The 27,311-nt window shown below is 39.5% G+C and overlaps 1 protein-coding gene across 1 annotated transcript in view; it reads left to right on the top strand.

The window, feature by feature from the left end:
* CSMD1 (CUB and Sushi multiple domains 1) overlaps positions 1 to 27,311 on the top strand; it is a 2,292,800-nt gene that overhangs the window by 621,001 nt on the left and 1,644,488 nt on the right. Inside the window, exon 3 of the mRNA XM_019488443.2 lies at positions 2,931 to 3,043. Within this exon, the coding sequence (XP_019343988.2) occupies positions 2,931 to 3,043 (113 nt within the window). The remainder of the gene's footprint in view (positions 1 to 2,930; positions 3,044 to 27,311) is intronic.

Raw genomic sequence — 27,311 nt, 5'->3', positions numbered from 1 at the left:
TATTTTATTCTTTTGTGGGCTAATGTGACTTTTCCCATGAATGTTACTTTTTAATGTTTTAAGAAGTACTAGATTTGGCCAGTAAGTTATTCATGGTCTAGGCAAACAATATTTTTAGGGGCTAGTGCTAAAATTCAACCTTTTAAAACCTTTTTCACTGAAGGGAAAAAGTACTTCACAGTATTTTCATCACATTGTCTCTCCCAAAATGACAAGAAGTATATCCAGCGCTATTTCATAGAGCCACTTTCCCTATATATTAAGGGATTTTAACACTTCTATCTCTAACATTTTTGTTCCCATACCTGTCTTATTAATGTATTGGTATGTTACTGTATAGAAGAGGTTCCCAACCACCAGGCTGCTGCCTGGTACCAGGCCACAAAGGGTTGGCTACTGGGTCATGGCACAAGCCCCCCACTTGAACCCCTGTCTGTCTGCTCAGGTGAGCAGCTTCCACTGCCAACAGGCACATGCTGGGTTAAAGCTGGGGGTGGGGTAGCCCCAGGAGGGAGGCAGCTGCCTCCATGTACCCTGTCCCACTTCCATGCTGGTCTGCATGGAAAAAAAAAACAAAACGTTGGGAACCACTGTTGTAGGGGTAATAGGTTATATTCAGGAACTTCAGAACATTGATTTTGCTGTTGATAGAGGTTATAACAAGGTATTTAATTCCTTTAACTTTATTAGTAAACCAGAATTGTTCCACTGAACAATCACTTTAAAGTTGTTAGTGTCTATTTATTAAGTATTAGCAATTGGATCAGTACTACAGAACCAGGTATCTAAACCAATGAACAAAAGAACTCACTAAAATGTAGGTAGATAAATGACCTTAACAGATGACTAGACATCTGATTTCAGCTAGACATAATGAGATGTTCTATTTAAAACTGTTTGAAAGTGGGAGAGACTAGCAGGGAATCAGCAGGCTGATACTGGATTACTGGTTAGCCAATATTGTGCAACTGGCTGAAAAAAATATGCAAGTATACATGTATGTATGCAATTTGTATGTCACTCTTCCCAAAAAAAGTATCAGGGGGGCTTATAGTAAGAGAAACAGAACAGTGAAAAAAAATGTGAAAACCAAAAAAAGCAATTTAAGTAAAAAACAAAACAAAACAAAACAAGCAAAATGAATTAAACCTAGTAAACAGCATCTCAGTGTCCCTTAGGTATGTATGGCCCAGGCCATTTAGGGCCTGGAAGGTCAAAACTAGCACCTTGAATTGCACCTGGGAAGCTAGTGAGAGCTAGTGCAGATGCTGGAGCACTAGAGTTATGTGCTTCTTGTGACCCACCGCCATCAGAAGGCTAGCTACCACATTCTGTACCAATTGCAACTTCTGGACGGTTTTCAAGGGCAGCTCTGCGTAGAGTGTATTGCAGTAGTCTTGCCTTGAGGTTATGAAGGTATGGATGATAATGACCAGATCAGATTCTGAAAGAACTTTCGCACCAGATGGAGTTGATGAAAAGCGCTCCTAGCCACAACCACCACTTGAAGATCTAGGAGCACCTCTAAGTTGTGAACCTGAGTGACAAGAGGGGGCTGAACCCAATCTATGATAGGTGCCTCAGTACAGCCCACCATCTACCCACCATCATCATTTCTATTCTATGTAGATTCAGTTTTAATTTACACGTCCAGTCCCTAGTTGCAGAAAGGCACTAGGACTGAGATTAAAGGGCTGGATTCCAGAATAGAAGAAGAGGTAGAGCTGATGACATCTGCATATTGATGGCACCTTTCTCTAAATCTCTTCACAATCTGACCCATTGATCTTATATACACATTGAATAGGAAAGGTGACAAGATGGAGTCCGTGGGTGTGCCATAGGAAAATAAGAAATTCAGCCAGTGTCATCAAAATAAAATATTATCCTTCTCCAAGAACATTTTAAGGGCAAAAGTATAGAGAACAAAAAGGGAAGAATCTACTACTCATCATTATCATGTCCCACTGTTAGTGTTTTAGGGCATTTGTACATGTGCTCTGCAGGGCGGTGGTGGGGTTTAATTAGAGCAGTTCCAAGAGCAACTGTAATTAAAGTGTCAGGAGTGTCATGTGTATCAGCGTCCCCATGATGAAAAATGGCAGTAGGGTGCTTTTACTAAACCTCATTGAATTAACTTTAGTTAAAGCAACCCCGCCACCATTTTTTAGCAAGGGTATGCTGATGCATGTGACACTGTAGTCTGCTGGAGCACGGTAATTATCATACTCCAGCAGACTTGATTAATTGAGCATGTCAGAGTGCCTCACTGCATGTGTACAGGCACCCTTAGAGTCTATGCCTGCTACTGCTCACTGTCTTGGGGGTTTGGAGTTCAGTGTTGTCATTTTCTCTCTTATAATTTGGAGTTTAGTCTTTCTGCTCACTAGACAACCACAGAAAATAAATTTACAACTGTTTTCTTCCTTTAGCCTAAGGCCTTCTCTCTAACCACAGTGGCATAGCTATAGTCTTTAATGTAGGGAACAATATGGACAAACACAAAGTGAATTTGGCCAGGGGGATTAATGAATTTTTCAAGGTATGGAGGTGAGAACAGAGAATCATTTGGGAAAGATACAAGATCTGTTTGAAGATGTGGGGGAAAAGGGAGGGAGGGATGTAAAATTCTTAATCTTTAAAAAGCTGTAAGTAGAATTTATTTTTCTACCATGTATATTTAAGGATCTGAAGGTCTAGCCAAATCATCATGTTATATGTTGGTACGTGCAAGGAGTGTTTGGAGATACTACAGGAATGGAAAAATGCAAAATGGTAGCCTTTAAGATAGATGGCTGTTTCATGATATTGATATTCTGCAGCTTACCATTTGGCATGGTACACACATTATATATTTTTGATGTCTATGATTACCCCACACTACAAGTTATATTTATTTTATTATATATGTATTTTTTTTTATTCTGCAGGTTGTCTGGATTTCAGCTGCCTTCATCTATTGTGAGCACAGGGTCTATCCTCACCCTTTGTTTTACTACAGATTTTGCTGTGAGTGCTCAAGGTTTCAAAGCTATCTATGAAGGTAAGATAGGCTTGGGTTGTTTTTTTTTCCTGTAAATTAAATAGAGAGTTATGGCAAATCCTCATGTTGCTTGGATTCTGTATATGGGTTTTGAACTGTCAAGTGAACCTCAGTTTCCACTGTTTAGCATTTATTGCAAACATGAAATAGTCTTTCTGTTTCTTATACTCTTATAATTATGAGTAACTGAGGTACTTTGTATTTTCAGTATCTTTTTATTTTGAAATTTTGCACATAATAAATAATTCAAGATTTTTTCTTGAATGTGTTACTAGTTTTAGATAAGTTTCCAAAAGTGGCTTTTAAATCACATCAAGTTTTAGCATTCCTTGAAAAAGTTATATTTGGCAATGTATTTCAACATTGCCAAATGGTGTGGTTTGAGAGGAGAAGAAGGTAAATCAGTTGCACACTAACTGGTCTTGCAAATTTGTGTGAGGATGATTTGGCTACATGACAAAAATAAGATGATGAGTCAGTATGAAAGATGGTAAACAACATTTGAGAATCTCATAAGACCAAGGATTCTAGGTCTTCTACTATCTACTTTATTCTAATTATTATTATTTCAAAATAGGAGCTTTACTTTCTCCGTAATTGTTTTGAATCACACAGAATTTCCCCTCTTTGTATCTCTGGATTTCCATTTGTGTATGGTATGAAAGGTACAAAGTAAATTGCTTAAAATCCTGAATTGAATGTTTAGGTGGATTTTGAATGGGTGTGATTCTTTTAGGGGCTTTAAAAAAAAAAAAAGAACTGGAGAAATGTCAGTCTCTACAAAGTTAAAGTTACAAGAAACTCAAGCTTTGGTCCCCTTTTCTTTAACTGCCTTTACCAAGCAGTTTAGTTATCAAACAAAGGAGTCTATTTCAGAAAAATTGGGGACAGTTGGATTATTTATCAGCTGTACTACACTTGATGCCCACTAACAGCAATATGCCCATGTCTTGATGATTTGTAGCTCCTAAACAACTGTTGCTGTTTTAGGGAGTATCATCTGAAAGTAGTGACATGATAGCAAAAATATTCGCAGGGGAAATATTGTTGATAAGGAGTTGCTGCTGTGTTGCAACAAAGTGAGGTGAGTAGGAGGGCACCCCTAGTATGATAAGTTTGTAGTTTTTATCTTCCCTCTATGTAAAAAATTATATCTCAGAATTGCTTTGACCTTGGAATTCCATATTTGTTATAGTCTGGAAAGTCTTATGGAACCCTTTTTTTTTTCTTGCATAACACATGCTGCCAGATATAATATGCAGCTTATTTTGGGAAGACAGAAGGAAGAGGAAATTATTTTATCAGAATCTTAAGTTGCTGCAGTGAGTGGTTTAAAGTGGTTGAATGCTAGCTGATACAGGAAGCGTAAAGTTACTTGCTTTGTAGATATAGATTCAGAATCATAGCTCTAACCCTGTCAGAACCATTGCCAAATTGACAGCAGCTTTTGGGGACAGGGTTAAAACTAACTGTGACCTTTTAAATGCACTCCACTGGTCTGGGAGAGAATTGGATCTCATTGCAGCCTTATAGCATCATAGTGCTTCAAGTCTAGTGCAGAATTAATCTTCCCTGCTTTAGATGCACATCACAATTATATAAAGATCTGGTTTGGCAGGGGAAAGGTATATGTACTATGGAAGTAAATATGGTAGAGCAGTGGGTAAAAATTTTTGAAGTACCTAAGTCCATTGACTTGGGTATCTAAATGATTTCAACATTTTCAAAAGTGTAATTACTCCTAGAACATTTATCCCACGCATTTCTGCATAGTCCCTGATGGGCTTTATTACTGACTGGCACTATTTCATTAATAATAAATGAGTTTCCATATCAAATTGGTATTTTTGGTGTTCACTCAGGCTGAGACTCAGGGCATGAGCATGAATGAAGACTAGAGGCTAGGGAGCACTGGCATAGATGAGATACCATCAATTACCAGTATTATAATAACTATGTTATATCAGTCTTTTCTAATTTGATTGGACAAGCCTACTAAGTTGTTCAGTCATCTACAGTAGCACTCCTTCCATAGCAATCTCCATAGTAATCCATAGTAAAGAAACTTTGGAGAGAGAGAGAGAAAAAAAGATGTCAGTACCACTGTAAAGTCCTCATTGGCTGTATTTCTAGGTGAAAAAAATGGAAGCATCAAAACCTGCTAGAAGCTGCACTATGATGCTGAGGCTTGGAGCTGATTTTTTCATACCCTGTGCCTCCCTTCCTTTCCAGCAACAGCACACAGCAGCCTATCTCATCCTTTTATGCTAAATGAGCTGTCTGCTTTTTCTATTGAGACTCAGAGTCAAGAATTCAAAGGAACTTCTCTTGACTGTCTGCTAGGAACACATGCACAGAGCCACAGGCTGTAATATAATGACACTTCTTGGTGGCCTACTTTCTTGTAAAACCCCAGCAGGAAGGGCTGTAATTAACCTTGACATAGATGGTGCCACTCCCTGGTAAAACAACATTTTAGTTCTTCAAATTTAGTGCTGTAAATCTGGCATCGTTCATGGGTATTAAATTCAGCTCAAAATTTAGGGGGAAAGAATCATCTTAAACAAAAAGTGACTGCTACTTTCCAGTACAATAAGGTGCAAGCTATGTCTGTGGCAAGAACCATACAGCAGTAGCTGGGGGAATATTATATATTGACAATGAGTTGCTTCATTGGGTTTTCTAGGGTAGTTTAAGTTCCTGGCTCAAACAGTGCTGACTGTCATATTTTCAAGCCCTGAGAGTTGAAAAAATTATATTTAGAAATCATAAAATGTGAAGTAACTCTTCCTAATGTTGGTTGGACAAGAGAAATATGGGAAAAGATCATTATTTTAAATGATACTAGAGGGAAAATCCCTTTTGGGGAAATCCAGCAATAGTTATTTTGCAGATTTCAAAGATAACAAATAGGTCTTGATAACAGTCTTGAAGGCAGAAAGAATCAGTTTTGCTTTACTGAACTCACAGGCATAGTTCTTCTAGCTTTATGGTGTTTTAACTAAGAAATTTTGCAATGGAATTGATAGAGTCTGATGAATCCATATATCAGCAGTTGTGAAGTGACTGAGTAGAGGAATTTGTTTCTATGAATGTTCCACGTTCTTGGAGGCTTCTTACTGTGGAACTGCATAGCTAGTAGTATTTCCTGTCTTGAAACTAGCCAATCTTTCTTCTGAATAGTGTATGTCATTTGATGTTAGATCTACATTTTATTCTCATGAAATTAAAAATTTTAAAAAAATTACACTGGAACATTTCAATATAAATACATAAATAACAGAACTATTTTAAATATGATCAGGAAGAAAATTTGGTGTTACAACATGGATTATAATCAATGTTTATATCAGACCAAATTATCTGCTGTGCTCAGTTTCCATTTTGGAAAATATAGGTGATGTTTCCACAACATTATTCTGTTCTTTGACTGTGTGCTAATCTAACCTGTACCATGTGACAGTGCTCTCCAAGGTTACAGCCTTTGAGGAAGGCTAGTTTAAAGTATAGGGTATGTACAGGCATTACCTATAGATTGAAGTAACCAGGATTAGGCTGATGGAAATGCCTAAACATGCAGGCATTCAGAGGGTTTGAATAGCCCCAAAATGGCATGCCTAATTTAAATGATTTCACCAAAGGAGGTGCACTAACTTAGATTGAAATTGGGTTAACCTGAACTAGGAATGGATTAACTTGATCTCAGGAGCACATGGACACATTCACAGAACAGCCCTGGGGCTGGGAAAGCCTAGCCACTCACCCCAGCCCTGGGGATGCACTATTTCTACTCCCCTCCCAACCCTTACTGGGATACTTTTAGCCCCTCAACTCCCTGCACAATGTGACAACCCCCCTCCCCGTCTGCAGACATCCATCAGCCTCCCCCCACTCCCTCCCTCACAACCCCACCAGTCCCACCCAATCCTGCCAAACCTCCATGAAGCTTCTAGCTCCCTTGATCCCACATGCTTCTTCCCCCACCCTTGAGTCACTGGCATCAGTTTCCCTTGTGGGTTCCAGGAGCCATAAATGGCTATACACCCCCTCCTGGTCTACATTTAGGAAGTTTAAAGTAAGCCATATGAACACAGACTGTGTGTGATGACTCGTTGTATGCACCCCCATAACCTATATGAGCCATAACTTCTTCTTGCTGTCTATACAAATATTGATGCAGAAAAGAAAGCAAATGAGCCATCTACAGCTGATGAAGATGTATCTGCACTGGTGGAAATCCCAGAGGGGGTGTGTGGGGGAGCAGGGGATGTTCCATTCTCATGGGCTGCTGAGCTAAGATACTGATCTGTTAATTTTATTATGTTTACTTCTAATCAATACTAGTGAGTATATGATGTGAGGTCATAACTGGGCATGTTGAATACAGAACTGTACATTTGTAAGTGTATGTTAAGGCTTTAAGTGTATTAACAATGACACTACTGATATTAAACACCTGTGTTCATAGGATATGGAGACTGCATAAACATATTTATCTGATTTTGTCTTATATCACCTAGACCCCTTGTGAATCTCAGACTGTTTCTCATGAGTCAATCCCACTAAATAAAATCTTTACGTAAATAAATTTGTCTTCCCTGGCAAAAGACATCTAAAACTGCTAACAAGAGATCTGAGTGGTCAGGCAGCTACAATTCATTTGTTGTTTTCTGCTAAGACATGTTTTATCATACAAGATTGCAAAAGTATGTATTAATGTATGAGATTTCTTTCTTCTTAGTATCTTTTAAATCATAGTAAATATGATAAAATAGATAAATATGATAGAAAAAAATTTACAGTCAGCACTTGAACACTTCAGTATTCTAGTATGGACAGTAATTTTAAATTGGTTCTTATTTTCCAGAATTACCACTGAATGTATAGACCTCCCATCAGAGGTTTGGGTTCATATTATGGAAAAAAAAAACCCAGTAAAAATGATGTCATTGATAGTAAATACCAATATTCACAGTATGAACATTGCATATTCATATTTATGTGATTTTTTTTTTACCTGTAGTCATTAGACCCTCCTGTGAATATGAGATGCTGTTTCTCATAAATTAGTTGCACAGAGTGAAGTCTATGCTTAAATAAAACTGCCTCCATGCAAATGTAAAGATTCAAAAGTGATAAACACTTATTGTAAATTATTTAAGCCAATGTGAAAAAAGCCTATTTGCATATTTATTTGTTGACATTTTGCAACTACTGTCCCTAAATTGAACCCAAGTGTATCAGGAGGCTTGGTGCTCCTACTATTTTTAGAGAAGGCAGGTGGCATGAGAAGGAGCCTGCAGGTGTGGCAGGGGCCAGTTAGTCACCAGACCAGAAGGGTGGTGGGCTTGAAGCATATAAACTCTGTCCTGAGCTGGTCAAGCAGTCCAGCCCTGAAAGCCATGGAAAGAGGAGGTCTTGTTCATCATGGCTACTGGGTAATGACTAAGCTGGGGGTAAGCAATGCTGATGACTTGTGGAAGGGATTAAGGGGAGGTAAGGAGGTCCTAGCTGGCCCAGAAGGAACAGAGGGCCCAGAGGGCAAGAGAGGCCGGAGGGGGGGGGGGGGAGTGTCAGCAGGGCCAGAGATCAGAGGTCTGGAGCCCAGTAGGGGCAAGTGTCAACAGGGTCAGGGAACCCAAATGTTTTGAGATGGGCCAAAGGTCAAGGAGTACCACAGCTGAAAACTAGTAGAGCCATGAGTCTCAGTTGGCCCAAGAGTGGGGTCAGGACACAGAGAGCAGGGCCAAGGACTGGGGGTCACAGCTGGAGACTGAAGGAGCCAAGGAGCCCTTAGCCCAGTAGGGGCAAGCTATGGGGCTGGAAGCCTGTAGTCTAGGAGGGGCATGTGTCAGCAGGGCCAGTGGACTTGTGTCTTCAGAGGGGTGTTAGGTACAGTAGAGAAAGAGAGAGAGAGAGCAGAATGAGTAATACCTGTGAGACATGGGCATGAATATTAAGGAGAATGGAGCCCGCATAATTAGCCTTTAAGGCAGAGAGCAGAGACACTTGAGTTCAGGAGCATGAGATCAACTTTGGTAAGTCCTGGGGCAGCCTCCATTTTTCTAAAAGATAATAACATCAAGGCATGGCAAATGAAGAGAAGGGGAGATTGCCCAAGGAGAGAGCCGGTTGACAAGGTTTGAGGCGGGGCACAATAGGCAACCTTAGAGTTGAACATGGTTACACCAAGACTTAACTAAAATCTAGAAGAGTATATTTTGATAAGGAAGTATCTTTGTGTTTGTGGACCATTGTTTTCATAACAATTTTGAGGTAACAGGTTTGTGTAATGAGAGTCAAGTAATCCCATTCTTCTCCCACCCCCTTGTTCACTTGTGACTTTGCTAAATGAGTTCAGATAAATCATTTAACTTGACCAATGTCTCTCTCACTCAAATTCCTTCCCCAACATTGTCCACAATTTAGAAAGTATTATAAAGAGTGGAGCTGGAAGTAAAAATTCTAGATATGATTATAGAATATAGGTATAATTATTTATTTAGCATTGAACACTATTAATAAAAGGAAAATGAGCCTGCTCCCTTCCCTGTGCCCCTCCCTGGGAGCACGAAGAGTGGGAAACTGCCAAGAAACACAGAGGGGTCCTCCTGCACAGAGGATGTCTGGGTGTCATGCAGCAGGTATTGTGAAAGGGCTGTGCCAGGGAAGGAAGAAAGGGCTGGCTGAAACACAGAGTTGTAGTGATGGTGGGCAGGCAGAACAGCCCTTGTGATAAAAGCTGCCCAGCATGCATGAGAACAGCTCTGATGCCATGGAGAGGTGGAAGGGGAAGCACTGCATGGTAGCCAGTAATAAAAAGGCTGCTGGAATGGACTTCCAAGGGAGGTGGTGCTCTCTCCTACCTTGGGGGTCTTCAAGAGGAGGCTGGACAGATATTTGGCTGAGGTGTTATACCCCAGCACCTGTTTCTGCCCGGGGCAGAGAGTTGGACCTAATGATCTGTTTTGCTCCCTTCCAACCCTGAGCACTATATACCTAGTACATCTATAGAAAGGTGGAAAAAATAATGGAATGTCCATGTTCCATAATATTTTGGAACAAAACATGGTTGAATATTCAATACCATAATGTTTTCCAGTAGCACACTCTCTATATACTAATCTAATCCTTTCTTGCCACTTCTTGAGATAATCCAAATTACATTCATTACACAGAATCAACAAGAAAAAGGAATTCTTAATTTAAAGTACACTGTTTTCATCACTGTAAGACAAAACATTGTGTTTTAGTTTACATTATGCTGAACTTCCTTCTGCCACTAAACAGTGGATATCAGAACAGGGATTGTTAAACCACCTCAGTTAGACTCCAGATACATATTTCCATGTAAAGTTGGTGGAAAGTACTTTAAATCAACAAAAAGTCATGGGCACTGCATTTGGTACATACTGGTATCTTCTTTTGACCTCTACTTTGCTGTAATTCGTTTTCTTTGGCATCATCCCTTCCCCTATTTCTCTTAGGGCAAACATTTTTTCTTCTTTTTTATCTTGGTCTTTGAGCTCTTAAAGCTTTCTGCTCACACCCAGCATTAACATTTATATAAGCAGTCACCTCATTCTGTCTTATGTACCTGCCCTGCAGCTGCTGCTGCTGTTGCTGCTGCTTCATTTTTTTAATCCCTTTCAGCATCAACAGCAGAAAGTAGTGTGGTACATTTGCATGGTGTAATGTCTTTGAAAATTTTTATTTCTTCATTTATTACCTCCGCCCCTGAACATATATATTTATGTTTTTTCCCCCTTTTATCCTGGGGTACAACACTGCTGCTTCTTTGATGAATCTGAGTGTCCATAAATGTTTTATTCTCATTTTGTTTCCTCAGCCCACTATAAGTTTTGTACATAACTATCTCTTAGAGACTAAACTATTTTTAAAAGGTCTGGTATGAACTCCATGAAGGTAATGAACTTCAGTTCCCGTTAAGACCATTTTAGAGATGCTTGATCAACAGAGCAAGTGTTTCAATTCTGGGGTGCACTCTATACCTTTGTGCACCTATACACATGATCTGGGGTGGTGTTTTAATTAGAGCGGCTCTCAGGAGCTGCTCTAATTGAAACACTCACCACATCTTGTGTATTCAGTGTCCCACATTTTAAAATGGATGCTGAATACATGAGATGCTGCAGCATGCTGGAGTGTCGTGATTAGAGCAGGTTCTAATCAGAACATGTCAGAACATGTGGAAAAGTGCACGTTCTCAGTTCATAGATTCAGAGATGTAGGGCTGGAAGATCTTGTAGATCTTCTAGTCAGACCCCCTGCCCTGGGCAGGAGAGAAAACTGGGCTCAAATGACCCCAGCTAAGTAAACGTTAAGCCTCCTCTTAAAGACCCCAAAGGTAGAAGCCAGCACCACTTCCCTTGGAAGTTGGTTCTAGATCCTAGCCGCCCTTACTGTGAAGTAGTACCTTCTAATGTCTAGTTTAAACCTACTTTCTAACAACTTGTGACCATTATTCCTTGTTACTCTGGGAGGCACTCGGGGGAACAAGGTCTCTCCCAGTCCCTGCTGGTCCCCCCCTAGTAAGTTTATAGACAGCTACCAGGTCCCTCCTCAGCCTTCTCTTGCAAAGGCTGAACAGGTTAAAGTCCCATAGCCTCTCCTCATAGGGTCTGCCCTGCTGTCCCTGGATCATGTGAGTGGCCCTCCTTTGGACCCTCTCAATGCTGTCCACATCCCTCCTGAAGTGCAGCGTTCAGAACTGGATGCAGTACTCCAGCTGTGGCCTGACCAGTGTCGCATAGAGGGGGAGGATCACCTCCTTGGCACTGCTTATGGTAATCTGTGGATGCATGACAAGGTACAGTTAGCCTTACTGACTGTAGTTGCTCTTATAAGCATATATTCCAAGTGAAAGACCTACCAACAATGGCGACACATAGGGGGTGCACATGCACCCCCTGACAGGCAGCATTCCCTGCTTAGGTGATGGGCAGGGAGGCAGGTAGGAGCTCAGTGCCCCTCCCCCAAGAGCACTGGCCAGGGAGTGGGGGTGCTAGGAGAATCGCCTCTGGCTCTTCTGGATGTGCCCCTAACACTTCCAGGTGTGTGTGACTGGCAGGGGGGAACACCCCCCCCCCCGGGTTGGTGTGATCAGCTGAAGGGTGACCCCTCTCACCCCAGTCGCTGCCTGGCCATTGGGGGCAAGTGCCCCCTTGACTGAGGAGGCACCAGTCACCCGTGCCTACTGAAACAGTCTTCTGAGAATGAAGCACCAATTGTGACCACATAAACATGAGTGCCATCACTAAGTTAATCAATTATATTACCTTCAGTAGACCTAACTAAATTTGGCCTCTGACAAGGAATACTATTTTAGAATTAGGACACAATAGTAAATAGTGTTACCCATTTTTCAAACCAGAGCATATTTTTGCATAGGAATGTTGCAAGCAAATGGGACAAACTTAAAACCTTTACTGTTTTATTTAAACTTAGGCTTTCATTACCATTTTAAGTAGGTTCACTTAATCTAGGCATCCCCAAAATATTGCTTAGAGTACATAGTGTCCCTGACAAATGCTGTTGTTGCCCAAACAGTCAGACCTCTCCCACCCCAGTCAGAATTTCTCTCCTCTTAAGTAATAGGTACTGTTTTTATCCATTCCAAAGCCATTTTGTTCAGAGGTCATGCCTGGAGATCTCCAGAGATTTTCAGAAGGGCATCTGAACCTGACCAGACTGGTTTATGTATTTCTCCAAAGGGTGTTGGAGAGACTTTTCTCATAATGGATTCCTGAAATAGTTCCTTTGAGCACCAGGCAATAGAACTCTGCCTAAAGCCTTTGTTTCTGGAGTCCTGAAAGATTTAACCTTTAGCTATACCAAATCCACAGAGAGAGAGAGATAATGTTTATAAAAATGGATACAAATACATATAATTCCCACGTCCATCACAATGAGTCTCTAGAGAACAGAACAATGTGGTTCTATCCTTCTTCCCATTTATAAATTTAGAGCAGAAACTATTTTTATCAAGCTTTTCCTTGTTATTGATAAGTAGAAATGAAGTCAAAATAAAATTTACTGGTATAGTTTGTAAATTTTGTATTACAGCTGCATACCTTAGCTAGCAGTTTTGTCATTGACTGTTAATGTACTTGACAATAGCATCTAGTGTTAATGGGACAGATCAGTTGCTTTTCTATGTTTCATTAAATATTTGTCTCACACTATTCTGATAGTCTGTTTGATGTTCTTTTCAAATTGGGTTCTTCATTAAAGGTTTAAACCATGACTATTTTTTTTAGTTTATTTTTAATGAATGTAAAGCATGAATTCCTTTTAGGCTGAACTTTACAGATATATTGCTTTTTGATACAGAAGTAGCTGGTTTCTTGGTGTAATTTTGAATATTGTTTTCCCTTGTTAACTTATTAATACATAAAGTTAAAACAGAATCCTTATGGAACTCTTGTTGTCTCCCTTTTTCTTGAAAGTAAAATCTATTTGTAAAGGAAAATAGAATGAAGTATTGCTGACCTAATTATAAGTTATTGTCCACAATAATATTCTAACAGGAAATAAGAACAAGCTACTATTCCAGTGGCCAAAATACAATGTTAGGCGCCAAAAAGCAGGGGATCATCTGGGAAGAGGTGAACAGTAGTAGTGATGTCTTTGTTCTACAGCAACATTTGCCAGCTAGCAATAATTTAGGCTCCAAGAAAACTCACTTCAACCCTGTAAATCAGAACATAATTGTGTTTGAAAGTAACAAGCATACAGTAAAAGATTACCTATGAAAAAATTGCCTTCCCCAAAACATCAGTAAAAATAAACTTATGTTCTCTTCAATACCCAATTAAACAAAAATGCCTTGCAGCATAATCTGAAGCTTGTCAAACCTTGTCAGGAATTATGTAGTGGTCCAGAGATGGGTAAGGTTCTTTGCGTAGATGTGATATCTTTTATTAGACCAATTAAATAGTTGGGAAAAAAATGTTCTTTGCAAGCTTTGGGGCACGTATGCCCTTCTTCAGGCATTACTAAATGATTGCGCAGTAACTGTGTTACTGTGCAGACCCAGTGGCACACGGGTCATTTCCAACCGTACTGCACAGTAGCAATGAGTTCATTGGTACTGTGCAGTAGTGTCGGCATCATGGTCCGTGCCAGCTGACAGTACATCACCTAGCTCGTCACTATGGCAATATAGTATCTCATGTAAATGCACCCACTGACTCTGAAGGACTTGGTAGTGCTAAGAATGTTTGGGCCTTGGCTACTTTGTACTCAGTGTCTCCTCTCAGTGACTGGCTGCAAAAACCAATCAAAATTCCTGGGACCTCAAGGATGTTTCAGCCTCAAGAGAAAGAAAATCAAGGACCAACATAAATGGTACTTAATTTCTAAAATGGAAAGGCATACATTAAAAGAAGGACAAGGACAGGAAGAGATCAAAGCACCAATCAATCCCACAATAATGAAAAAAAGCCCACAAACTAATCAATATGATGAGACAATTCCTATCCCACCAAAATCTCCCTGCGGACTTTGCTGGGTATGCGACTTGAGCTTAACGTGGAAGATATATTTCTTTCCTTAGGTGGCTGACAGCTCTCCCATTAGCTAGTTACATAGCTCCCTGGTTAGACCTCTCAGGTTCAGTTTACTGTTGATTCTCATAGATGATGCCAAATTTGGGGACTTAGTCTTGCCTTTGTGGAGCTGAGAATTCCACGGTACTCTCAGGCCTTCATACTGGGAGGATCAAAATGTGGATTTTCATCCACGGGAGAAGGAAACTCTTTTTGTCCTCACTTGACTACCCAAAGCAAGGTACATGACCTTTCCCAAACTCAGCTAACATGACCCATTCATGTGGAGGCTCTCCAGGGCCTGCAGTTAGTTACCAAACTGTACTAGTCAGAGTCATCATCTAGCTTCTGCCTACTATGTGTGTTCCTTCAGCACAGATGAGGCAGGCAGTCTCAACTGTAGCTACAGTCCCTGACTTCTCTGTTAGAGAGCTACAATCTAATCCCCCAAATTTACATAACTAATTAACCCTTTCATTTCAGGCTTTCTTGCTGTATTTCAACTTAACTCTCTTAATTTATCAGCCCAATTGTCATGGGCAAGAACCTTCTCTTAATATGTGCCTTTTTATTTGGACACCATCAGGGCTACAAGAATCTATTTAGAGTCTCTCTTTTGCAGCACAGACAAAATAAAGCAAAGATTTTTAAGTCTTGCTAGTTTCCAGTTGTGGTTATCACAAGCATAGCTCTCCATTTGAAACTTGCCATTAAAATCCAGTTAGTCCAGTTTCATGTAATTCCCTTTCTTTTATCTCCTACTATGCATTGTAGTATGTATTTAAGTAAGCTGAAAGAATTTCCAATTTTAAAAATAGGTTAAAAGAATTTGTTACCCTTAAAATCAGTCTTTATTCAAAGTGTCCAAAGTGATTTATCACAGCAATTTGTTAATATGAACCCAAATTAAGGCATGCACCAGGAGCAGGCATTCCTGGGACAGTAACATGTGTCACCTGTGTGCATAGATGTGGAATAAAGAAAGAAGAGCTGTCTCAGCAGTCTTCTCTTTTTAGTGGTTGCATCCTTTCTCTTAAGAGTTCCTTTCCTTTTCTTTATATTTTACCCATTTCCATCAAACCTGAAAAGTATTACCCTCTTTTAGCACTTTCACAAACAAACACTTGGTTTGTTTTATTTTTTATTTTATTTTATGTATTTATTTTAACTTGTCCATTCTAGGAACATACACTTTGAAAGTACTTTGTGCTACAATATATTGTGTGCCATAAATACACAAATACATTTAGGGATTTCAAACTACTGTGCAAAACAGTTAAATCTCACATCAACTTCTGTAATGGGTTTGACTTGCACAGGTAGTTGGGTGTTTTTAACTTAATCTCTCATCAATTTGTACCTGTGGAGTTTCAGTGAGTGTTAGATTTGAATTAAACAAAGGAACTTGTAAACTCATAGACTCAGAGAAAATGGAAGGTGCTCTGAAGAAGACTTGTGGGGATCCTACCCCGAGCCTCAATTGACCTAAGCTAGTCCTGGCAGAAATGTCTCAAACCTGTTGTTAACCCTCCTTCCTCCTTGAAGTAATTTGTTCAAGTGCTAATCTATCCTTTCAGTTAGTGGGGGGAGAGAGTTGTGTCGTTCTCCCCCATCTCCCCCCAAGAGCTAGTTGCAATTTAAGCCCATTCTTATTTCCCTGTTCCTGCTGGTCATGGAAAGTAGTTTGTACTTTCCTCTTTGTACTAGCCTTTTATATATTTTTGAAGACTGTTATCATGTCTCCCTTCATTGTCTCCTCTAGAGTATACAAACCCAATTTGTTCAATCTTTTTTTACCTTTATCTAGTTCATGTTTTCATGACTTTTAGTCATTGTAATAGTTCTTCTCTGGATTCTACATCTTTCTTGAACTGTATTGCCTAGAATGGGGCACAATACTCCAGCTGAGGTTTTACTAGAGAGAATCAGACTAGAAGGATGTTTCACATGCTGAGCTCTTCTTTATAGAGTACAGCCTAACTTTTTGTAATGCTTTAAAATTGACTTAGTTTGCACTGGGTTGCTGAGTTAAGAACAAGCTACTCAGCTGTTTGCTGTGGCTTTTACTTTGGCAGGAGGGGTATGGGACGTTCTCCAGTCAGTTGGGTTTATGAGTGGTCCTGCTAAGTTATTTGGAAGACTGACGTCTTTGGAAATAAAAGCCCCATGAAGAAGCTGAATCACATCTGATATTCCCTTACAACTTGCAGCATAGGGCTGTGGCTAGGTGCCCAGGGAAAGAGCAAGTGGAGACTTGGGGTTCACAACTGTAAACATGTGCCCGCCCAAGCCCAACCCCAGGCTCTCAATAGCTGATATCCAGGGCTGTTGCCCGCTATCATCACCCCCTAGCTATACCACTGCTTGGAGCTGTTTGCTATTGCTATATATAACCCTGGCTAGTTCACAAACCTTCATGTTCTCAGTGGAATAAGGAACTAACCCTGTGAAAAATCTGGGTTCTACTTTGTATCTAATAATGATGGTTTTTTATTTCTTGCAACAGTATGGTGTGGTTGGCTAAAGTTTAGTTTGTAGGGCCTGTAATGGACCACATCTTTCTACAGAATTGTTGCCTAGCTGGTTATTCTCTAATCTTCATTTACATAATTTATTATTATATTATCCTTTACTACTTTGCTTTTAATGTTGTTCTGTTTATTTCAGACCATTTCTTCAATTGGTCCAGGACATTTTGAATTCTTTACCAGTCTTTCAAAGTGTTTGTAATTCTTCCAGTGTGGTATTATCTATATCTTCAATCAATATATTCAGCCAAAAATATTTCAAGCTTCATATGCTTTTCAATCTATAAGAAAGAAAACTAGAAAAGAAAATGCTAACCTTGCATTTCTGCCCACTCCTCACCAAACCCCTGATGTTCATAGTGGTCTGGAGATATTCTTTTGCATGTATAGTGACAGGAGAAATTGATTGTTGCTAATATCTTACATGGATGGCTCTTCTCATACTCCTTAAAAGCAAAGGGCTGACTTGCTCATCAACCTTCCATGTGTGTTGACTAGCAACTTAAACCCAGTTTCCTACTCCCAAATGCTATTAGATAAGTGAGCCGAATATATATCCCAATGCCAGAATAGATCACATTTATTGGAAGCTTGCAGATGAAATTTGACTTGGGCATGTTTCAGAGAGCCTGTTGGCCAAGTTGAACTGAATGTCTGATATACAAGTCTGAAATTTAGTATGTTTTACCGTGACCTTTCTAACTACTCTAGTTGGCCGGAAGGCTCCAGGAACAGCAATTTTAGTCCCAACTTTTAAGCAGAAGGATAGAAAGACTAAATGTCTCCCTGCACCAACATTATGAGTTGGGGTAGAATCTGTGGGTTTTTTTAGTTCTCCCTAGCATTACTTTGAAAATATTGTTTTCTGCTATATTTTTGGATCACATTTTCAACAAAATGTTAGGAACCCATTTAGAGTTGCTGTTATTGGTTGTTGCATTTTTGCTTAAAAATACCTGAAATAAATTAATTTACCAAGAATATATTTTATTTTATTATGAAACTCCCAAGTAATCTCATACACTGAACCATCATTTATGGAATTCTTACATTTTTAGGATAATAAAGTAGCTGTTGAGTGGAGACTACATGCATAATTAGAGCTCTATCAGTTTTGCTTGCCTGTAGATAAGTATTACTTTTACGTAGCTAGCTGTAGATTGTCTGGCTAATTAAGGAAAATATAACTATCTTTTCTATGTAGTAATATATTAAATTATACACACAGTGCTTTTCATCTCATCTTTCCTTGTCTCATTCTAGTCCTTAATAGGTCTTAAATTTCTTAGCATTGCTTTCAGTTATTCATATTTTCCTTAAATTAAGGTGCCTTACATTTATATAACCTTTCATGTTTTTCTTGATTAATAAGGCTAATAATAAACTATATATCTGAAATGTTGCAGTAACAATATGCATCAAAACTATTAGGTATAACTTTGATTGAGGGATTACACTATTTTGGTTTTATCTGCTTAAGAATCCTGAAATCACAAGAGTAAGATTTTTTTTTTCTATGCATGTCCTGTAAAAATATATTTTTAAAATTTAGTTACTTTACCTGTGATTTGCTACCAGCAACCTTTTATATTAATTTGGTGAATGTAGTGAAGAAAGTATAACTTAACAGCAAACTCTTTCATGCTTTGCTTTTAGTTCTTGTAGTCTTCAAGCTGTGTGACTTTTAAGTGACCATATAATGCATATTTGAACATGCAGGTGTTCATATAATGCATAATTGAACAACTTATTTACATGATTGAGCAGTTACTCACCTGCATAGTCCTACTATCTTTACTGGAACTGCATATGCAAGAACCTCTTCACTAGTAAGTGTATCTCATCACAATCTGGTTCTCAACCTTCTCCACTTTCCCTGTGATGTAGTTAATTTTCCTGTCCCTGTAATTTTTGTTCTAATTGAAGGCCAATATTGGACATAATAAATAGCTATTAAATTAAATGCCAAAGTCCTAGCTCCAAAGGAATGGTTGGCTTTACCAAGCTTTGGATTAGATCCTATATACAATTGTGATAAATGCAGTTGTGGTGTTAGGGGCTCCTCCTCCTTTTGCTATTCTGTAGAGCTCTGTGTAAATCTTTCTGTTACATATGTAACAGGTAATTGAGGGCCTTCAGGGTAGTTTACAGAAAAAAAATTCTCAAGATGCCGATTTGAAAATTCTAGCCATAAGTTAAAACCAGCAGACATTATAGAATGTTTTTAATTATTTGAAAGGCTGCTGTGAAGAAGGTATAGAAAAATCGTTTTCCCTTACCACAGGGAGTAGGCTATGAGTCACTGGCTTTAAACTACAGCAGAGCAGAATTAGATTAAATACAGAAAAGCACGTCCTAACTGCTTTCTAACTGTATCAATGGTAGTACATTGCAAAAGGTGCTTAGGGATGTTGTGGAATCTCTTTGATTAGAGATTTTTAAGGAGAAGGTATATGGGAACACTAAATTGGCATGATTTGGGAAGAATGAATCCTGCATCTGCAAAAGTGTTGGGGTAGATGACTTCGAAATCCCTTTTAAACCTATCCATTCATAAACAAACACACATTTTTTTAAAATTAAGGTCAGGGTTTTGAGATTTGTTTTACAACTACTTGTTTTACCTTCTAAGTTAAATTGTAAGAAAATTTCAGGACAGGGCACCTATACACAAGTAGCAAAGGTGCTCCAACTTGCTGCAGTTTACAGCATGTAGGAGCAGACATAATTAATTGTGGTAATTACTGTGCTCCAGTGGACTCCAGCATTTCATGTATCTGTGTCCCTGTGCTGAAAAATGGTGTTGGGATGCTTTAACTAAACTAAAGCTCTTTTTAGCTTTAGTTAAAGTGCCCCCACTGCCATTTTTAGCATGGAGATGCTGATACATGAGACACTCCAGGTGCTTTAATTAGAGCAGCTATCAGAGCCACTATAAAGTGCCCCCCACCCTGACTCCTGGAGCATGTGTATAAACATTCAGAATGTCCTGTTTCAGGGGTGTGATGGCAAAGCAGTTAAGGCAACTTGCTACAGTTCTGTAAGTGTGAATTTAAGCTCCATTTCTAATTTACACCAGAGACAGCCCCAAATTGACTCAGATGATACTGAGTGCCTAGTGATTTGGACTAAGACATTGTCACTCACTTACTTGTGTGATGTTGGATGTAGAAACTGGAGTGTTTCAACCATGCTAGTCCCATGGATTACTAGCCTTGGTTGGACCTTTGACTTTGCCAAATCAAATTTAATGTCACTTGTCATGTAGAAATTAATTTATGTGGGAATGATTGTTGATGCTGGGCTACTGTGCAGAAAAGTTTTGCTATGTACTGTACCTGAGATGCACTAAAAGATTGAAGTCCTTGGCTCTTCTCCCAGCTTCATTATTCAACTGACAATTGAGCTAAACCAGGGAAAGATTCACCTAAGTGGATGGGTACTTTTTGTAGAGAATTGCTTAAGGGTAAACAACAGTTAATGTAACAAGATAACTTGTTTGTTAGTTTGCTTTGTTTGTTGCTTATATTCTCTAATAATCCTCCCACTTGGTTCAGTTAGTTTTTAAATTGGTGACATGTGGAACACCTTTTGGATGCTAGAAGACAACTTCTAATCTCATACAATTACCTTCTACTAAACCCATGAATTTTAAGATACTTGTCCCCTCCCTGTTGGCAAAACCATTTTAAAGGCACAGAACTAAGACTACTCTGCACTGGCTTCCATTTTCTTTAACTCCCGTTATTATGGCAGTACTTTATAAAACTTAGAATTCTTTGTTCCTGGATTTATTATAAAGAGATCTACTAGCAGACCTCTTTCTCTGGCCAAAGGTGTTGTGCTCTCAAAGTACCCTTCCTTGAGGTTCTTTGAAGTTGGAAAAAACATTGGTACACGTAAGTTTCCAAAGTTTCCATATTCTTAGCAAAGCAGATCTCTGGGTTTTGGATGGAAGTGAAGAGCAAAACCAGATGCAGCTTTTAATTATAGATATTAAAGCAGGCTTTGGCATCCCATTGTAAATATGGTATTTTACTGGGCACATGGAACAAGCAACTTGACTGGGGTGGGCAACTGTGGCATCAGCCCCAGCACACCAATTTTGAAGAGCTCATGAAAATGGTAGTGGCAGTGGCTACCACCACCCCAGCCATTGCTGCTGCCATTACCCTGGCCATCACCACTGGCCCAGGACATGTATGCTTCTACATGGAATTTGTGGCATTCTTCAGCACTTCAACTGAATTCAGAGGTGTGCAGGCATCCTTATATTATAAAAGAAAAAAAAAAAAGAATTTCCAGGGAATGTTAATAAAGCATTAATAGGAGTGCAATGTTAGATTTCTGTAGAAGATATTCCATGCATGTATATAAGTTTGATATCCTTTGCATAGGATTTTAAACATCCTACCAAAAGGATATTTTTGTTTATTTTAAATTAAATTTCCATAATATTTTTCATAATGAATGATGGAAATGAGTCATGGTTCTTGCAAAGCAGAATGCAAAACACTTCCTTTTTAGGAATTAAAAGTTATCTCTGGTTTTGCCCTCTGCCTGACTGCAGTTGTGTAGAAGAGCTGCATTGCTGTGATAAATGAATATGAAAGAAATCTAGCTCCAATATGACTAACTGTACTCCTAGAATTTTTACCTATATATGTTCTTTCATTAAAAAAAAAAAAAAATTATACAGAACATAAGTGAGCTTTTATAGTTTGTGTAGTTTCCATCCTATGATCCTATGAAAACACCTTTAGTACTTACAAAATCACTTTACCATCCCACAGTATATCAATGGGGGCCAAACTTTATTTGTCAAGTGTGACACAAATTAGCACTGCACTTTTCCCAAGTGTCACTCTAATCCCCTTCCTCTGCCAGATCTCTGCTCTGCTTTCTGTGCCATAGTCTGTGTTCCCTGCCCAACCTCCTGCTTTGTTTCTGTTTCCTGTCCCGTGTCCCTGCTTGATCTCCTGCTTTGCCTTCTGCTTCCTGCTATATCCATTACTTAGGTGCCCGTCTCCTCCATTATTTGTTACATGTCACATAAAGGATTCCTAGCCACCCTGTTACATCATGATAACCTATGGTGATATATAATCATGAGTTGATTCCACTGAATTTTTGTGGTCCACAAAGTGTATTTTGCTATTTTTTTTAAACGACACTACAATATCACCTGCTGGACATAGTATATATGAGGAGCAGAGAATGTGTGCAGCCAATTATATGCATGGAAATACAATCAAAAGTAATGTACCATACATTCTTGTGCAAAAAACACATTTTTGTTTCCTCTGGAAAAGGATGTCTAAAATGTAAATCCATTTTGCATATCAAAGCTCTGGGAGATTGTAATAAAGGAGGCTGAAAAGTAAATCAAGCTTGCTTAAAAAAATTCCTATATCTTTTATCCTTGTTGAGACAGTTACCTTATTGGGGAATATGCCATATACAGTGAAATATTCAAAATAATTAGGTATTAAGGGATGGCACAGTAGTGACATAGTGAAGTAGCTTAAAAACATGAAAAAATCACTTTGTACATCATGGGAGTTCAGTGAATTAGCCTCCAGATGTGGTCATATACAGGTATAGAATGTATTGTGTTTCTGTGGTGTTAATTAAACTTGGATTATGTTCACTGTAGGCTGTTATAATACAACACTTGATGATTCCATATGTTTAAAAAGAAGAAGTAGAATGTATTATGGACTACTGAACTGGAAATTAAGGGCTTCACTATCCCATTTGCACACAGCTGCATCTTGGAGACCTTGTAGAGCTGCACCATTAAGTAAACATTGGAGGACTGTATAAAACTGTCATTCTCTAAATTGTGAGAAGACAGCTTCTCTTGCTAAACCCTTCCTGTGCATTGGGCAGATGCAGAGGGGGTGGATTGGGCTTTGTCCAAATGTATTCCATGCCCTTCTTATGTTGGTGCATGTGTAGAGAGAAAGAAGCAAACCCTGTACTTTTAGTGAAAGATCAGTGATTTTAAATAGACTAAGAAGTGTTCTTTTATTTTTTTATTTTTTTATTGCCCCAAACCCTGCTCACTTGTGACATAATTTGGTTTAAAGAAAAAAATGTACTTTTACTGTACTAATTTCACTTGTTTCATTTGCTTTTTAACAGTTTGTTTTTCATGTGCTATTTTTTCCTTTAAAATGTGTTTAATTTGCAATAAAGTATTGAAGAGCTCCATTTGGAAAGAAAAAGGTGGTGGGTGAATGGACAGCTGCTATGTGTAGGATGTTGAAATTCTCTTCAGTGCTGTCATTTCAGCTCTGTTGTAGGAGTACTGCAAATGGCAGAATTAATTTGCTAAAACAATACTGAGCAAATTTCAGCTCTGGACATGTGATTAGGCCTTACTTTAGCAAAGAGGAAGTCTTCCAAGTATTATCATATTTTATTTTTCAGTCTTCAGAACTTTCAAACTTGACCAAATCGTACCCACATCCTATCCCGGCTGACGCATGCAACAAAGACTGCTTGAAAAATGGCTTATTTATTGAAATGAGTCTTTTAAGGAAAAAGATTGAATGTGAGAACTCAAATCTATCATGGCTCAGACAACATTATTTGTAAGACCCTATGCCTGAGTTCTATACTAATGGAAAATAAATCTCTTTTAAATTAGCCCAGTTCATTATATGATTGTCAAATTTTGAATTTGTAGCAGGGTTTTTTTTTGTACTTGATGCATGTCTCTCACAATAAAGTGAAAAATCTGCTAGAAGTTGCAATATATTTCTGAACTATAATGTACTGTATGTGCTGCAAAATTAAATGTCATAACCACCTTTTCAAAGGCTATAGGAGTAATGCTTTATGCAGCACTTTGATCATACTGTAGTATTTTTAAATTATCTTGTCATTTTAACTGATTTTTAATTTTTAGGCTTTTGTCTTTTAAAGTTATATTATAGTTTAGGAGAAGGTTTCAAGTTTTACCTGGAATTTGATTTTCATTTTATCATCCATGCACTATAAGGCATGCATGCATGCATATGTATATAAGGGGTTCACTTGGAATGGAATGTATTTTATCTGTAAGAGCCTAGCTTCTGCAATTAATTAACCCTAGTGTCCTTCCTGTCTCTGTTCTCTCCTCACTCATATTGGCAATAGACAAATTAGAAATTTTTAGCCTTACCAATGACAAACTGGAGACCTCCATTGTACAGTGTGAGACTGCAGGAATACTGCTACTTTCATTTAGTAACTGTGGATATTTAGAATCTCTGAAAGTCAAATCCTTAGGTGTTGACATTACTTTAAGTTGACTGAGTAAAGTGCAGATCAGGAACAGATCTCAGCTTCACAAGGCCTTTTCCCTATGTCAGTGACTACTTCAACTCCAAGTTGTGAGAAACAACCAGGGCTCAATAAGGAAAGCATTGTTTTTATTATTATTTTCTTATATTTAAGCTTACTGATGATTTTAATACAAACAATTTAAAAAAAAAAATCCCATATCCTTCTTGGCTTATCAAGTTTGGTTCTCTTGGTTAATATCAGAGTGGTATAGATGCCTTTGAATAAACTAACTGCTTAAGGTATCATGATAAGGTCACTGACAGTGGCATCAAAGTGGGCCAGTGGAACTACTGCTCTGGAAGGTCTGATGTCTGGGTATATCGTACCTCTGGAGTTGCTTCAAAATAAGCTAACATTTTGGGGAGCTACATCATTTGCAAGCTCCTGGTCAACAGCAACACTCCTTTAATTGTGACACAAAGATGAACTAAAAAATATTTTGTACCATCACAAATAACTGCATGAATTGGGGAAGGCAGAATTATCCAAAAACATCAATCAGTTACACTGAACAAAAATAAGCAGTCCTCTATTAACGCTAGGTGAATAAAATCTGTCTCATTCTTTATTTATAGGTAGCATGCTAGTATGCCTGCAAACATACCACTTTGGTCTATCCTCTATTAGATGTTGCGAGGTCATGTTTGCTCATTACTTGAAGAGCAGAGAGCTGCAGGACATGTCAGTAATTCTTTAGATAACATTCAAAAATCAAACAATGCCCTACCATGGTTTTGGTAGGACTGTGTTGATGATTATTGTTGCTGTCTTTAATGTGATATAAGAAACTGAGGTCCTGACAACTAGTTGTAATTAAGTAATCCAGTGACACTTTAGTGAGAGCAGAATTGTCAGTCCAATAACACCTTCTCAGAGAAACACCTTGCAGAGGATTCTGCAAGAGGAACATGACTTTGAGTTCCCTCTTGTCAAGTTTTACTGGGGATGCTCTTTTGAAATGCGGCAGGATAGAAAAAAGTTCTATGCTGTAGGGAGCATACAAGCATTATATTTCTATTGATAGAATTATTTTTATTCTGGTAGAAACACTCAGTGTACAAGTGTTCACAACTCTGCTTAGTCTAAAAATGGTATAATTGGTAGGAAATTAAACCTTATGCTACAAGGCTTAATTCTAGTGCCATAGGTGTTAGTTGGATTTAACAAATGTTTATTAAATATTTACCCAAGTGCTAGACACTCACCCTCATCCCAGTGTACATTACTTTCCCTACTTCTCTCCATTTCCATAAACAGTCTGTAATTTGGCTGGACTCCACTATGGCTGAGTCACAAATGAAACCATTCCCCCTGTCTTCCCTGAGGCTGGGAAAACCCAGCTTCTCTCCACAGCTCTGGGGCCTCAGTGTTCCTAAGTGAGGGGCACGACAAGTCTCTCACTGGGGTTGTAGAGAGACAGCAGCAAGGCGCCAGACTTCAATGCGTAGATCCTGAGGTGGTGCAGAGTCACTTGGAAGAACTGGATGCCTTTAAGTCGGCAGGCCCGGATGGGCTCCATCCGAGGGTGCTGAAGGCACTGGCCGACATCATTGCAGAGCCACTGGCGGGAATATTCGAATGCTCGTGGCGCACGGGCCAAGTCCCGGAGGACTGGAAAAGGGCTAACGTGGTCCCCGTTTTCAAGAAGGGGAGGAAGGAGGACCAGGGCAACTATAGGCCGGTCAGTCTCACCTCCATCCTTGGTAAAGTATTTGAAAAAATTATCAAGGCTCACATTTGTGAGAGCCCGTCAGGGCAAATTATGCTGAGGGGAAACCAGCATGGGTTTGTGGCGGGCAGATCGTGCCTGACCAACCTAGTCTCTTTCTATGACCAGGTTACGAAATGCCTGGACACAAGAGGAGGGGTGGATGTCGTATACTTAGACTTCAGGAAGGCCTTCGATACGGTATCCCATCCCATACTGGTGAACAAGTTAAGAGGCTGTGATGTGGATGACTGCACAGTCCGGTGGGTGGCGAATTGGCTAGAGGGTCGCACCCAGAGAGTCGTGGTGGATGGGTCGGTCTCGACCTGGAAGGGTGTGGGCAGTGGGGTCCCGCAGGTTTCGGTCCTTGGACCGATACTCTTTAATGTCTTCATCAGCGACTTGGACGTGGGAGTGAAATGTACTCTGTCCAAGTTTGCAGATGACACAAAGCTATGGGGAGAAGTGGACATGCCGGAGGGCAGGGAACAGCTGCAGGCAGACCTGGATAGGTTGGACAAGTGGGCAGAAAACAACAGGATGCAGTTCAACAAGGAGAAATGCAAAGTGCTGCACCTAGGGAGGAAAAATGTCCAGCACACCTACAGCCTAGGGAATGACCTGCTGGGTGGCACAGAGGTGGAAAGGGATCTTGGAGTCCTAGTGAACTCCAAGATGAACATGAGCCGGCAGTGTGACGAAGCCATCAGACAAGCCAATGGCACTTTATCGTGCATCAGCAGATGCATGACGAATAGGTCCAAGGAGGTGATACTTCCCCTCTATAGGGCGTTGGTCAGACCGCAGTTGGAGTACTGCGTGCAATTCTTGGCGCCACACTTCAAGAAGGATGCGGATAACCTGGAGAGGGTACAGAGAAGGGCAACTCGTATGGTCAAGGGCCTGCAGACCAAGCCCTACGAGGAGAGACTAGAGAAACTGGACCTTTTCAGCCTCCGCAAGAGAAGGTTGAGAGGCGACCTTGTGGCTGCCTTTAAGTTCATCACGGGGGCACAGAAGGGAATTGGTGAGGATTTATTCACCAAGGCATCCCCGGGGGTTACAAGAAACAATGGCCACAAGCTAGTAGAGAGCAGATTTAGACTGGACATAAGGAAGAACTTCTT

This window comes from Alligator mississippiensis, chromosome 1 (genome assembly GCF_030867095.1).
Source record: "Alligator mississippiensis isolate rAllMis1 chromosome 1, rAllMis1, whole genome shotgun sequence".
NCBI classification, from domain to species: Eukaryota; Metazoa; Chordata; order Crocodylia; family Alligatoridae; genus Alligator; species Alligator mississippiensis.
The sequence above is the reverse complement of the archived record's forward strand: the minus strand, read 5'-3'. Positions and strand labels throughout refer to the sequence as shown.